We start from the raw sequence: 15283 nt of genomic DNA, 5'->3' as shown, positions 1-15283 counted from the left end.
ATTTTTTTAAAAACCATTGCTTTGCAATGGTATCGGACACATGAGCGCTTTTTATGCGCTCGTCCGATAAATTATAGAACAGAAATCGCAGATCGCACCTATCTGCGATCTGCAATTCCTGTTCTCTTCTGTACATGCGCTCAATGGGGCCGGCGGCAGCAGCGCCGACCCCAATGAGAACATATAGAAGACAAATCATTCTTCTCTGCCACAGCTGGAACAGCTGTGGCAGAGAAGAACGATGTTTACCCATTGTAGCAATGGGCTGCCAGCGTGCGCGGGATGAATTGTCGGGAAGGGTTTAAATATATAAGCCCTTCCCTGCAATTCATCCAGAAAAGTGTTAAAATAAAAAAAATATACATACTCACCTGGTCCTGGCAGCCGGAGTTCAGCGCGGCTGGCCTGCAGTGGGTGTGAGTCAGACCTGCCTCTGATTGGCTCAGCGCTGAGCCAATCAGGGGGCAGGTCTGACTCACACCCCCTTCACACCCACTGCAGGCCGGACGCGGGGAACTCCGGCTGCCGGGAGCAGGTGAGTATATGTATATTTTTTATTTTAACACTTTTCTGGATGAATTGCAGGGAAGGGCTTACATATTTAAGCCCTTCCCGACAATTCATCCCACACTCGCCCGCAGCGCATTGCTTTCAATGGAGCCGCTGTATTGCCGGCTCCATTGAATGCAATGCGCTGGACAGCTCCGGCCCGTTTCTAATGAAACGCGGCTAGGAGCAGATTTTCGGGCGATGTTCGGGCACCGGTCACGCGATTTGCGGATGCGCATCCGTCATGCGATCCGCAAATCGCGCGAAAAAACGCCCATCTGACTAAGGCCTAACTGTGAGATTGAACAATGGCTGCAGGTCCTATTTTTGGGCGATTCCCCAAAAGGAATTGCCAATTATTTCCTATTGGATCCTTGTATGCCACGAATCCTATGGGAAGCGCTCGTGATCTTTTTTTTTATGCGCGTGAGAATCGTAACTACATAGATGTCATGCTCACATCCAGATTTGCAATTTTACAAGCACGATATTAGTCCGTGTTTTAACGCTCGCCTGTGGGAACGCACGCTTTCATGCTTTACACCACATTTATCATATGTTTTAGACACTGTTTTAGCCAAGTCCAAAGTGGGATGTGGCTTCAAGGTAGTGGGCGTGGCCTAAATGTTACTTTTCCTGTCAAAATTCTGGCATAAAATCTGTCAAAAAACGAAGCCAACTAGTAATAAGTGATGTAAAGATGAGACTGCGTGAAGCAGCGCCGGATGTATCGCCAGCAGAGTCTGGGGGATTCTAAGACTTTCTAGATGTTACGCAGTATTAGGCCGCCTGCACACGAGCGTTCCGGATTCCACTAGCGGATTTTCACGCGCGTATGGTACCTAAATGTGCTTGCGGATAGGTGCGGATGCGTGAAAAATCACGCGCGGATATACGCGGATGTGTTGCGCAGAAAAATCCGGAAGACACCCTTATTGTAAACCCAACCCCAAGAGAACTGCCCATTCCCTGGAAAACAGCTTAAAAACCAACACCCAGACTCCGTTCTGTCCCTCTTGCTTGTGCGAGCACCGGTACATTATTCTGGCAACATGCTTTCACCCGGTGAGCAGATGTCTTTGTGGGCATGGTTGATCCATGTAACTTTTTTCGGACGTACTATAAAAATACTATATAAGTGTGGTAACGTAGTAATCGTACTGACCCATAGAATAAAAATATCGGGTCGTTTTTGTTGCACTTTGCGCGCTGCAGAAACAGGACGCACCGAAAGATGGTGGAAAGTCTTTTTTTTTCTCTCCGATTACAATTTTTAAAGGTTTTTCAGTAAATTATATGGTACAATAAATAGTGCCATTGCAAAATACAACTCGTCCCGCAAAAAAATAACAAGCCCTCATACAGCGACGGCGATGGATAAATAAAGGAACTACGATTTTTTAGGGAGTAGGGGGAAAAAAAGGAAAAAACAAAAAAGCTCCGTCACTAAGGGGTTAAAAGTGGGGATGGAAAAAAGCACAATAAAAACAAAAGTAAAACTGCTTGGCCACTAAGGGGTTAAAATGAAAAAAAAAGTACATTTGACGCAATAGCGAATAATACTCACGCAAGTTCTTCTGTTCTGCTTCTACTGCGTTCGTCCACGCATCCCCATAAACCTGCGTGGACAGTAGACGCCAGGATTGTTCCTTTCTGTTCTTGTCGAGGTATTCTGGGGAGTTACTGTCCCATAGGCTGGGGAAGTCCTGCATGATTGCCACAAGTTCCCCCATGTCGATCATTATGGCTTGTGGCAGGCTGGTTTCTGCTGGCTGCTCTCTGGTAGATGAGGGGACTGAAAGGACAGATCTGCAGTTGAAATGTGCCTGTGAAGCTCTGTGCTGTGTGTTGGGACGCCTCCTACCATGCCTACTTCCTGTAGTCATAGCAACCAGTGACTCCATCTGCAGCTGCACTGCGGATGTACTGCGTGAAAAACCGCACCCATTCACTTGTATTGGAGGCTTCACGCGCATGATCCGACCAAAATTAGAACAGGTCGCAGATTTTTTCACGCGCGTGAAAAAACGCGATACACATCCGTCCGTCTGGGGACAACTGCGGATCCTCATAGGAGTATATTGGCTGCGGTCTGGGGCGGATTATGTGCCTAAAATCACGCGCTTGAAATTCTGCTCGTGTGCAGGCACCCTTAGTCAATCTGCCCCCAAGTACGTACCGTTCAGAAAGGGGCTCTGTGTTACAAATTGATTTCATTATTATGGAAAGCAGCTTTAAGTTTCAAAACAAACAATAGTTTCCAATATTTAGCTCACATCAATTTCAAGTTGATTTCTTTTAAACAGCAAACCTCCTTTACCAAAAAGAGAGAATACAAAAAAATCCAAAAATGAAGAAAAAGAGCTAAAAGAATTAAGGAAGAAATTCAAGGTATGACCAGCCATATAAATATTGACTGCATGGGGTTTGTGTGTTCTCCCTGTGTTTGCATGGCTTTCCTTTCATATTCCGTAGGTGAACACAGATTGTGCGCCCCACTGTGGACAGATTGGGAAGTGCTGCATAGTATGGGTGCATGGTACTGTTGTATCTTGTCACCACCGGAAGCTAGGGGTTTGGCAGTGACGTTAACTCCTGTAAAGCCAGGTCAGTCCCTACCCTGTTTCCCTGAAAATAAGACATACTCTGAAAATAAGACATAGCATGATTTTCCAGAATTTTTGAGGATGCAAAATGATTTTTCAGGCTTTCTGAGTATGCTTGAAATATAAGCCCTACTCCAAAATTAAGCCTTGCTAACAGTTAATTAAAAAAGTCAATTTAAATAGTGTCCAGGCAGCTATACATGTAAAAAAGTTAAACCTTTTTTGAACAAAAATTAATATAAGACACTGTCTTATTTTCAGGGAAACACGGTAGCTTCCGGTGGTGACAAGATACACCAGTACCTGGGTGTGCTATATAACTAGGGGTGATGGTTAGAACACAACACCGTGCGCTCCTCGCAGTCACTCCTTAACAACAATGTATTGTCTGCCATTGTTTCTATCAATATGGAAAATACTTCCAATAATAATAAACTGGCTCTACGGTGACAGATGTAAGAAGGTTTATAACTAAGAAGTACAAGTAATGTAAAGTGAGTCATGATGCCTAGGTGTCAAAAGGATAGATGTCCAGAACCAATTCCTCACATACCTTCCTGGTTCTGCCTGTTATATGTGACAATACCAGCTTTGTAGTCCTTTGTTCTTTACATTTTTTCTTTATTACATAAGGGTGAAAGATTTTTCTAGTTTTCTATTTTTTTTTATTGATTTTTTATAGTCCTCCATTTTTTTCACTTTTTACTTTAGTCCCAATAAGGGACCTGAGATGTAGTTACACTGATCAGTCGTAAAGAATGTAATACACAGAGATTTGGGTAATGGCAAACCTAGAGGCCATTATTGGTCTATAGCATCCCATCAGCACCTAATGATCATGTCGCCAGGGAAGGTGATGCGATGAGGAACTTCCTATGTCAACCACTTAGATGCTTAGGTCAATCTGAGGGATGAAAAGACAGTGATTCGAGGTTTTGCAGATCCCAGCTGTTAAAGCCTGGCTGTCATTAAACAGCTGAGTACCTGCTCCACTTTGCACTGGTCAGCTGAGCTTTTGATGCAATGCCATAAAAAAGTGCATACATCAGAATCTCTCTAGACACGGTAGTTAAAAGTTGTATTGGAGGTCACTAAACGGTTGGATTCTCAATCTTTTTTTACCGGAACCTAGACTGAAAGAATTGCCATGATTTATCCCGTATCCTGTCCTCAGTCAACTGTGCAGCATTGTAAGAGTTAAACATATTGATTTGCAGATTCTATTCTTTGACATGTGATGTATTATGCTGATTATGGAAACGGGATCATTTGACTCACTATTGACCCTCTATGATGTATTTGGTTGTCATGGCAGACCTGGGTGAAGGATCCCAGGGTTGCCATGTATTCAACGATATTAAGCCCGGGGCTCAGGCGCATCTTCTCTGCTAAATATATTGAATTCAATGAATAGCTGAGCGCTGCCTGTGATTGCCTGAGCGCTCAGCCAATCAGATACAGCCCTTTCAGCAGGCGGAGATTTAAAATCCCCGCCTGCTGAAAGAACTTCACTACACTGCCGGGGACCAGGCAGAGTAGACGCGCCTGTCCCCCGACAGCGGCAGAGAGGTGAGTATATATATTTTTTATTTTTTACACCAGCTAGTAATGATTTTTAGGGAAGGGCTTATATTTAAAGCCCTTCCCTGAAAAATCACTGCAGGGGTGCTTTCAATGGGGCAAGGGCAGCAGTGGCAGCCCCATTGAAAGCAATGGGAGAACATTGCGATCCTCTGCCACAGCTGTGACTTCCCGCGAGGAGTCCCTTTGTCACTGAATACTGGACAGTGCTGTCACAGTGTTCAGTGATGAGGGGACTCCCCACGGGGAATATTTACACGCAGCATGGACTTTCCTTGTGCAAGCCTGTAAGATGCGGACATGTGAACACATCATAAGAATCCAATGGTTCTAACAGACGCACGGTTATGTGCGCAGGATTGGGTACGCTCGTCTGAATGACCCCCTAAGTAGTAAAACATAAAAAACTGTCAAACTAGCGGCATTGTGATGGTGCTGACTCATAGAATGACGTTAACTTGTCATTTTTACCGCACCTATGAATGCCACAAAAGCAAAACCCTCTAAAAGATTAAACATTTGCATTTTTTCCCATTTCATCTCTCTTAAAGCTTTTCAAAAGTTTTCCAATACATTATGAGGTGCCATTAAAAATACAATTTGCCCCCCAAAATGAGCCCTCGTGGCTATGTCAACGGTAAAATAAAAAAGTTATAGTATGAAAAAACAAAAACCCAAACACTGTTAGTTAAGCTGTCCGATGTACTAAGTTGGGTATTCTGTTGTATCTGCTGTGGATTACCAAAATATTACTGCTATACAATGCCGAGTAATGCCTCACATGAAGTGGGGGAGGGGTAATGGAAGCCACAGAACGGTTGCCCCATTTGCCCCTCCTATAATCCAGACCTGTCACAGCAAACGGAAGCCCTGGACTTGTGAAGCAGCATCTACCAGTTATCAGGATGTTACCACCGGTGTGAGTCCGACTGCAGTCAGGTGGGTTAACAATCAGCCAATCAAAAACTGAGAATTCCAATTGTTTTCCACTTTAGATTCAAGGTGAAATCAGGGTTTTGACTCGTATGATGGTTGTTCCAAGTGTGGGAAACAAAAGAGGAGGAGGGAAGGAACTACCGATTAATAAAGGGGAAATCTTTGAAGTAATCCAGTTCACCAATGAAGAAAAACTCTTGTGCCGGAATACTAAAGGCAAATGTAAGTATGTTGCAGATGTGCAACTAGTTACTATTAGTTAATAGTAATAGAAAAACCTCAGTGATGTGTGACACCTTATAGACCCATATGTGACACCTCGTAGATCCATATGTGACACCTCGTAGACCCATATGTGACACCTCATAGACCCATATGTGACACCTCATAGACCCATATGTAACACCTCATAGACCCATATGTGACACCTCATAGACCCATATGTGACACCTCATAGACCCATATGTGACACCTTATAGACCCATATGTGACACCTTATAGACCCATATGTGACACCTCATAGACCCATATGTGACACCTCATAGACCCATATGTGACACCTCATAGATCCATATGTGACACCTCGTAGACCTATATGTGACACCTCATAGACCCATATGTGACATCTTGTAGACCCATATGTGACACCTCATAGACCCATATGTGACACCTTGTAGACCCATATGTGACACCTCATAGACCCATATTTGACATCTTGTAGACCCATATGTGACACCTCGTAGACCCATATGTGACACCTCATAGACCCATATGTGACACATCATAGACCCATATGTGACACCTCATAGACCCATATGTGACACCTCGTAGACCTATATGTGACACCTCGTAGACCCATATGTGACACCTCATAGACCCATATGTGACATCTTGTAGACCCATATGTGACACCTTGTAGACCCATATGTGACACCTCATAGACCCATATGTGACACCTCATAGACCCATATGTGACACCTCATAGACCCATATGTAACACCTTGTAGACCCATATGTGACACCTCGTAGACCCATATGTGACACCTCATAGACCCATATGTGACACATCATAGACCCATATGTGACACCTCATAGACCCATATGTGACACCTCGTAGACCCATATGTGACACCTCATAGACCCATATGTGACATCTTGTAGACCCATATGTGACACCTCGTAGACCCATATGTGACACCTCATAGACCCATATGTGACACATCATAGACCCATATGTGACACCTCATAGACCCATATGTGACACCTTGTAGACCCATATGTGACACCTCATAGACCCATATGTGACACCTCATAGACCCATATGTGACACCTCGTAGACCCATATGTGACACCTCATAGACCCATATGTGACACCTTGTAGACCCATATGTGACACCTCATAGACCCATATGTGACACCTCGTAGACCCATATGTGACACCTTGTAGACCCATATGTGACACCTTGTAGACCCATATGTGACACCTCATAGACCCATATGTGACACCTCGTAGACCCATATGTGACACCTCATAGACCCATATGTGACACCTTGTAGACCCATATGTGACACCTCATAGACCTATATGTGACACATCATAGACCCATATGTGACACCTCATAGACCCATATGTGACACCTCGTAGATCCATATGTGACACCTCGTAGATCCATATGTGACACCTCATAGACCCATATGTGACACCTCGTAGACCCATATGTGACACTTTGTAGACCCATATGTGACACCTCGTAGACCCATATGTGACACATCATAGACCCATATGTGACACATCATAGACCCATATGTGACACCTCATAGACCCATATGTGACACCTCGTAGACCCATATGTGACACATCATAGACCCATATGTGACACATCATAGACCCATATGTGACACCTCGTAGACCTATATGTGACACCTCATAGACCCATATGTGACACCTCATAGATCCATATGTGACACCTCGTAGACCCATATGTGACACCTCATAGACCCATATGTGACACATCATAGACCCATATGTGACACCTCATAGACCCATATGTGACACCTTGTAGACCCATATGTGACACCTCATAGACCCATATGTGACACCTCGTAGACCCATGTGTGACACCTTGTAGACCCATGTGTGACACCTCATAGACCCATATGTGACACCTTGTAGACCCATATGTGACACCTCATAGACCCATATGTGACACCTCGTAGACCCATATGTGACACCTTGTAGACCCATATGTGACACCTCATAGACCCATATGTGACACCTCATAGACCCATATGTGACACCTTGTAGACCCATATGTGACACCTCATAGACCCATATGTGACAACTTGTAGACCCATATGTGACACCTCATAGACCCATATGTGACACATCATAGACCCATATGTGACACCTCATAGACCCATATGTGACACCTCGTAGATCCATATGTGACACCTCGTAGATCCATATGTGACACCTCATAGGCCCATATGTGACACCTCGTAGACCCATATGTGACACTTTGTAGTCCCATATGTGACACCTCGTAGACCCATATGTGACACATCGTAGACCCATATGTGACACATCATAGACCCATATGTGACACCTCATAGACCCATATGTGACACCTCGTAGACCCATATGTGACACATCATAGACCCATATGTGACACCTCATAGACCCATATGTGACACCTCATAGACCCATATGTGACACCTTGTAGACCCAAATGTGACACCTCGTAGACCCATATGTGACACCTCATAGACCCATATGTGACACCTCGTAGATCCATATGTGACACCTCATAGACCCATATGTGACACCTCGTAGATCCATATGTGACACCTCGTAGATCCATATGTGACACCTCATAGACCCATATGTGACACCTCATAGACCCATATGTGACACCTCATAGACCCATATGTGACACCTCGTAGACCCATATGTGACACCTCATAGACCTATATGTGACACCTCGTAGACCCATCTGTGACACCTCGTAGACCCATATGTGACACCTCGTAGACCCATATGTGACACCTTGTAGACCCATATGTGACACCTCGTAGACCCATATGTGACACCTCATAGACCCATATGTGACACCTCATAGACCCATATGTGACACATCATAGACCCATATGTGACACCTCGTAGACCCATATGTGACACCTTGTAGACCCATATGTGACACCTCATAGACCCATATGTGACACCTCATAGACCCATATGTGACACCTCGTAGACCCATATGTGACACCTCGTAGACCCATATGTGACACCTCGTAGACCCATATGTGACACCTCATAGACCCATATGTGACACCTCGTAGACCCATATGTGACACCTCGTAGACCCATATGTGACACCTCATAGACCCATATGTGACACATCATAGACCCATATGTGACACCTCATAGACCCATATGTGACACCTTGTAGACCCATATGTGACACCTCATAGACCCATATGTGACACCTCATAGACCCATATGTGACACCTCATAGACCCATATGTGACACCTTATAGACCCATATGTGACACCTCGTAGACCCATATGTGACACCTCATAGACCCATATGTGACACCTCATAGACCCATATGTGACACCTCGTAGACCCATATGTGACACCTCATAGACCTATATGTGACACCTCGTAGACCCATCTGTGACACCTCGTAGACCCATATGTGACACCTCGTAGACCCATATGTGACACCTTGTAGACCCATATGTGACACCTCGTAGACCCATATGTGACACCTCATAGACCCATATGTGACACCTCATAGACCCATATGTGACACATCATAGACCCATATGTGACACCTCGTAGACCCATATGTGACACCTTGTAGACCCATATGTGACACCTCATAGACCCATATGTGACACCTCATAGACCCATATGTGACACCTCGTAGACCCATATGTGACACCTCGTAGACCCATATGTGACACCTCATAGACCCATATGTGACACCTCGTAGACCCATATGTGACACCTCGTAGACCCATATGTGACACCTCATAGACCCATATGTGACACATCATAGACCCATATGTGACACCTCATAGACCCATATGTGACACCTTGTAGACCCATATGTGACACCTCATAGACCCATATGTGACACCTCATAGACCCATATGTGACACCTCATAGACCCATATGTGACACCTCATAGACCCATATGTGACACCTTATAGACCCATATGTGACACCTTATAGACCCATATGTGACACCTCATAGACCCATATGTGACACCTCATAGACCCATATGTGACACCTCATAGATCCATATGTGACACCTCGTAGACCTATATGTGACACCTCATAGACCCATATGTGACATCTTGTAGACCCATATGTGACACCTCATAGACCCATATGTGACACCTTGTAGACCCATATGTGACACCTCATAGACCCATATTTGACATCTTGTAGACCCATATGTGACACCTCGTAGACCCATATGTGACACCTCATAGACCCATATGTGACACATCATAGACCCATATGTGACACCTCATAGACCCATATGTGACACCTCGTAGACCTATATGTGACACCTCGTAGACCCATATGTGACACCTCATAGACCCATATGTGACATCTTGTAGACCCATATGTGACACCTTGTAGACCCATATGTGACACCTCATAGACCCATATGTGACACCTCATAGACCCATATGTGACACCTCATAGACCCATATGTAACACCTTGTAGACCCATATGTGACACCTCGTAGACCCATATGTGACACCTCATAGACCCATATGTGACACATCATAGACCCATATGTGACACCTCATAGACCCATATGTGACACCTCGTAGACCCATATGTGACACCTCATAGACCCATATGTGACATCTTGTAGACCCATATGTGACACCTCGTAGACCCATATGTGACACCTCATAGACCCATATGTGACACCTCATAGACCCATATGTGACACCTCATAGACCCATATGTGACATCTTGTAGACCCATATGTGACACCTCGTAGACCCATATGTGACACCTCATAGACCCATATGTGACACATCATAGACCCATATGTGACACCTCATAGACCCATATGTGACACCTTGTAGACCCATATGTGACACCTCATAGACCCATATGTGACACCTCATAGACCCATATGTGACACCTCGTAGACCCATATGTGACACCTCATAGACCCATATGTGACACCTTGTAGACCCATATGTGACACCTCATAGACCCATATGTGACACCTCGTAGACCCATATGTGACACCTTGTAGACCCATATGTGACACCTTGTAGACCCATATGTGACACCTCATAGACCCATATGTGACACCTCGTAGACCCATATGTGACACCTCATAGACCCATATGTGACACCTTGTAGACCCATATGTGACACCTCATAGACCTATATGTGACACCTCATAGACCCATATGTGACACCTCGTAGATCCATATGTGACACCTCGTAGATCCATATGTGACACCTCATAGACCCATATGTGACACCTCGTAGACCCATATGTGACACTTTGTAGACCCATATGTGACACCTCGTAGACCCATATGTGACACATCATAGACCCATATGTGACACATCATAGACCCATATGTGACACCTCATAGACCCATATGTGACACCTCGTAGACCCATATGTGACACATCATAGACCCATATGTGACACATCATAGACCCATATGTGACACCTCGTAGACCTATATGTGACACCTCATAGACCCATATGTGACACCTCATAGATCCATATGTGACACCTCGTAGACCCATATGTGACACCTCATAGACCCATATGTGACACATCATAGACCCATATGTGACACCTCATAGACCCATATGTGACACCTTGTAGACCCATATGTGACACCTCATAGACCCATATGTGACACCTCATAGACCCATATGTGACACCTCGTAGACCCATATGTGACACCTCGTAGACCCATATGTGACACCTCATAGACCCATATGTGACACCTTGTAGACCCATATGTGACACCTCATAGACCCATATGTGACACCTCGTAGACCCATATGTGACACCTTGTAGACCCATATGTGACACCTCATAGACCCATATGTGACACCTCATAGACCCATATGTGACACCTCGTAGACCCATATGTGACACCTCATAGACCCATATGTGACACCTTGTAGACCCATATGTGACACCTCATAGACCCATATGTGACACATCATAGACCCATATGTGACACCTCATAGACCCATATGTGACACCTCGTAGATCCATATGTGACACCTCGTAGATCCATATGTGACACCTCATAGGCCCATATGTGACACCTCGTAGACCCATATGTGACACTTTGTAGTCCCATATGTGACACCTCGTAGACCCATATGTGACACATCGTAGACCCATATGTGACACATCGTAGACCCATATGTGACACATCATAGACCCATATGTGACACCTCATAGACCCATATGTGACACCTCATAGACCCATATGTGACACCTCGTAGACCCATATGTGAACATCATAGACCCATATGTGACACCTCATAGACCCATATGTGACACCTCATAGACCCATATGTGACACCTCATAGACCCATATGTGACACCTTGTAGACCCAAATGTGACACCTCGTAGACCCATATGTGACACCTCATAGACCCATATGTGACACCTCGTAGATCCATATGTGACACCTCGTAGATCCATATGTGACACCTCATAGACCCATATGTGACACCTCATAGACCCATATGTGACACCTCGTAGACCCATATGTGACACCTCATAGACCCATATGTGACACCTCATAGACCCATATGTGACACCTCGTAGACCCATATGTGACACCTCATAGACCTATATGTGACACCTCGTAGACCCATCTGTGACACCTCGTAGACCCATATGTGACACCTCATAGACCTATATGTGACACCTCGTAGACCCATCTGTGACACCTCGTAGACCCATATGTGACACCTCGTAGACCCATATGTGACACCTCGTAGACCCATATGTGACACCTCGTAGACCCATATGTGACACCTCATAGACCCATATGTGACACCTCATAGACCCATATGTGACACATCATAGACCCATATGTGACACCTCGTAGACCCATATGTGACACCTTGTAGACCCATATGTGACACCTCATAGACCCATATGTGACACCTCATAGACCCATATGTGACACCTCGTAGACCCATATGTGACACCTCATAGACCCATATGTGACACCTCGTAGACCCATATGTGACACCTCGTAGACCCATATGTGACACCTCGTAGACCCATATGTGACACCTCATAGACCCATATGTGACACCTCGTAGACCCATATGTGACACCTCATAGACCCATATGTGACACCTTGTAGACCCATATGTGACACCTCATAGACCCATATGTGACACCTCGTAGACCCATATGTGACACCTTGTAGACCCATATGTGACACCTCGTAGACCCATATGTGACACCTCATAGACCCATATGTGACACATCATAGACCCATATGTGACACCTCATAGACCCATATGTGACACATCATAGACCCATATGTGACACCTCATAGACTCATATGTGACACCTCATAGACCCATATGTGACACCTCGTAGACCCATATGTGACACCTCATAGACCCATATGTGACACCTCATAGACCCATATGTGACACCTCGTAGACCCATATGTGACACCTCGTAGACCCATATGTGACACCTCGTAGACCCATATGTGACATCTTGTAGACCCATATGTGACACCTCATAGACCCATACGTGACACCTCGTAGACCCATATGTGACACCTCATAGACCCATTTTTTCCCCTGCAATGACACAGCGCTCACCTGCTCCCGGCGTCTCGCTCTGTGCCAGCTGTCGCACAGCAGCGTATGTGCAGACCAGAGCCAGCGCGTCACCAGTGACGTTTCTGTGCGAGCCTCACAGAGGTTCGCACAGAAGTAGGACATGCCACGATTTGTTTACCATTTGAGTTTTAACGCGGTCAAATCGCGGATGTCTGCATAGGATGGCATTACCTAATGAACCCCATGGCAGCGGGCACGGGCGGAAATTCTGTGGGAAATCCCGCCGCTGAATTTCTGCATTTGGCCATACTGAAACATCGCAGGTCTTGTTATATGACAATTAATACCGCCTAATATGTGCTCTCTCTCCTAGATGGTTATGTTAAAAGAAGATACGTTCTACAGCTGTAAGTACTGATTTCAGCAAACCTGAAAATAAAGTAATTGTGAAAACATAATCCACTGATTCAGTAACTTGGGTTAAAGTGTAGCTTACACTGAATATAATGACAGGGTATCTCCATCTGGATCTATAATATACGCCATTACTTTATCATGGAGGGTGCGGTTTGTGGCCACAGTGCTGATTCTCTGATCTTTTAGCGAGTCCATAAAAATCTATCTATTCAGTTCAGCCTATTATCCTGCAATGGTGATCCAGAAGAAGGCAAAAACACCTCATGATGTAAAAGCCAATTTCCCTCATTTTAGGGAAAAAATTAATTCCTGTCTCCAGTCTGGCAATCAGAATAATCCATCGATCACCGACCCTCCTGAAGTAATTAGTGATATAACATGAAATATTGTATCACTCAAGAAAGGCGTCCAGAACCTCTTATACTCTTATATCGCATCACCATCACTGCCTCCTCAGGAGAGAGTTCCAGTTAGGTTGTGCTGCTGGGATCTGTTGTGCTATGAGGTTCCAGGAGCACAGCTTCACAGGTGGGATAATTGAGCTGGCTGGGTGTGGAGTTTCTCCAGCCAGCCAATCCCCTCTGGTCTGCTGCACATATATACCAGCACCTCTGCTAGACATTCTGTCTTATTCCCGCTGAATGTTATGCTTGTTAGTCTGAAGTGTTTCTCTCACTTTCCCTGAGGACGGTCTGGACACCTGTTGCCCCTGTCTGCATCTTAAACAGACCTCCTCTCCCTTCCCCTTTGACAGGTGCGGCCTGCAGTTGTCTGATGGTATGTGTGTCAGATGGTTGATGCCTGACACAGTTCCCTGTATGTCAGCAGGGTGGCTGACTCCCCTTGGTGTGAGAACATTTGGACCTGTTGTGTTGGTGTGAACAGCGATATGTTCATTTGATCTGTGGCCAGACATGTGGTGTATGAACAGTCTTGTTCTGTCTATAGGTGTGAACAGTTATGTGTCCTATGTTTGCTGCTTTGATCCTGGAATGTGACATCAGACAAAGTATTTTTGTTAAAAAAAGTGTTTATATTGTGTAAAAGTGGTAAAACATAATAAACCTCTATAAATTTGGTGCTGTAATAATCATAATGGCTCATAGAATAAAGGAAACATAATATTTATACCAGACTGTGAGCGTCATAAACATACATCACATAACACTGGTGACATTGCCCTTTTTTCTTTGCTCAGCAGAAAAAACAAGTTAATGAAAGTTATTCAATACATTATAGGCACCTGGACTGGTTCCTATAAAAACTAGAACTCCTGCCACAAAGCACAAGCCCTGGGTATAATAGATGATGGGAGAGATCTCTGTACTGACCCCTGATATATCTATACAT

The 15283-nt window shown here is 44.8% G+C and overlaps 1 protein-coding gene across 1 annotated transcript in view; it reads left to right on the top strand.

Annotated features, from left to right (window-relative positions):
• LOC136573216 (FYN-binding protein 1-like) overlaps window positions 1-15283 on the top strand; it is a 139156-nt gene that overhangs the window by 118661 nt on the left and 5212 nt on the right. Inside the window, exons 12-14 of the mRNA XM_066574498.1 lie at window positions 2856-2940; window positions 5732-5894; window positions 13890-13923. Coding sequence (XP_066430595.1) covers window positions 2856-2940; window positions 5732-5894; window positions 13890-13923 — 282 coding nt within the window. The remainder of the gene's footprint in view (window positions 1-2855; window positions 2941-5731; window positions 5895-13889; window positions 13924-15283) is intronic.

The sequence above is a fragment of the Eleutherodactylus coqui genome, chromosome 7 (assembly GCF_035609145.1).
Source record: "Eleutherodactylus coqui strain aEleCoq1 chromosome 7, aEleCoq1.hap1, whole genome shotgun sequence".
Lineage (NCBI taxonomy): Eukaryota > Metazoa > Chordata > Amphibia > Anura > Eleutherodactylidae > Eleutherodactylus > Eleutherodactylus coqui.
The sequence above is the reverse complement of the archived record's forward strand: the minus strand, read 5'-3'. Positions and strand labels throughout refer to the sequence as shown.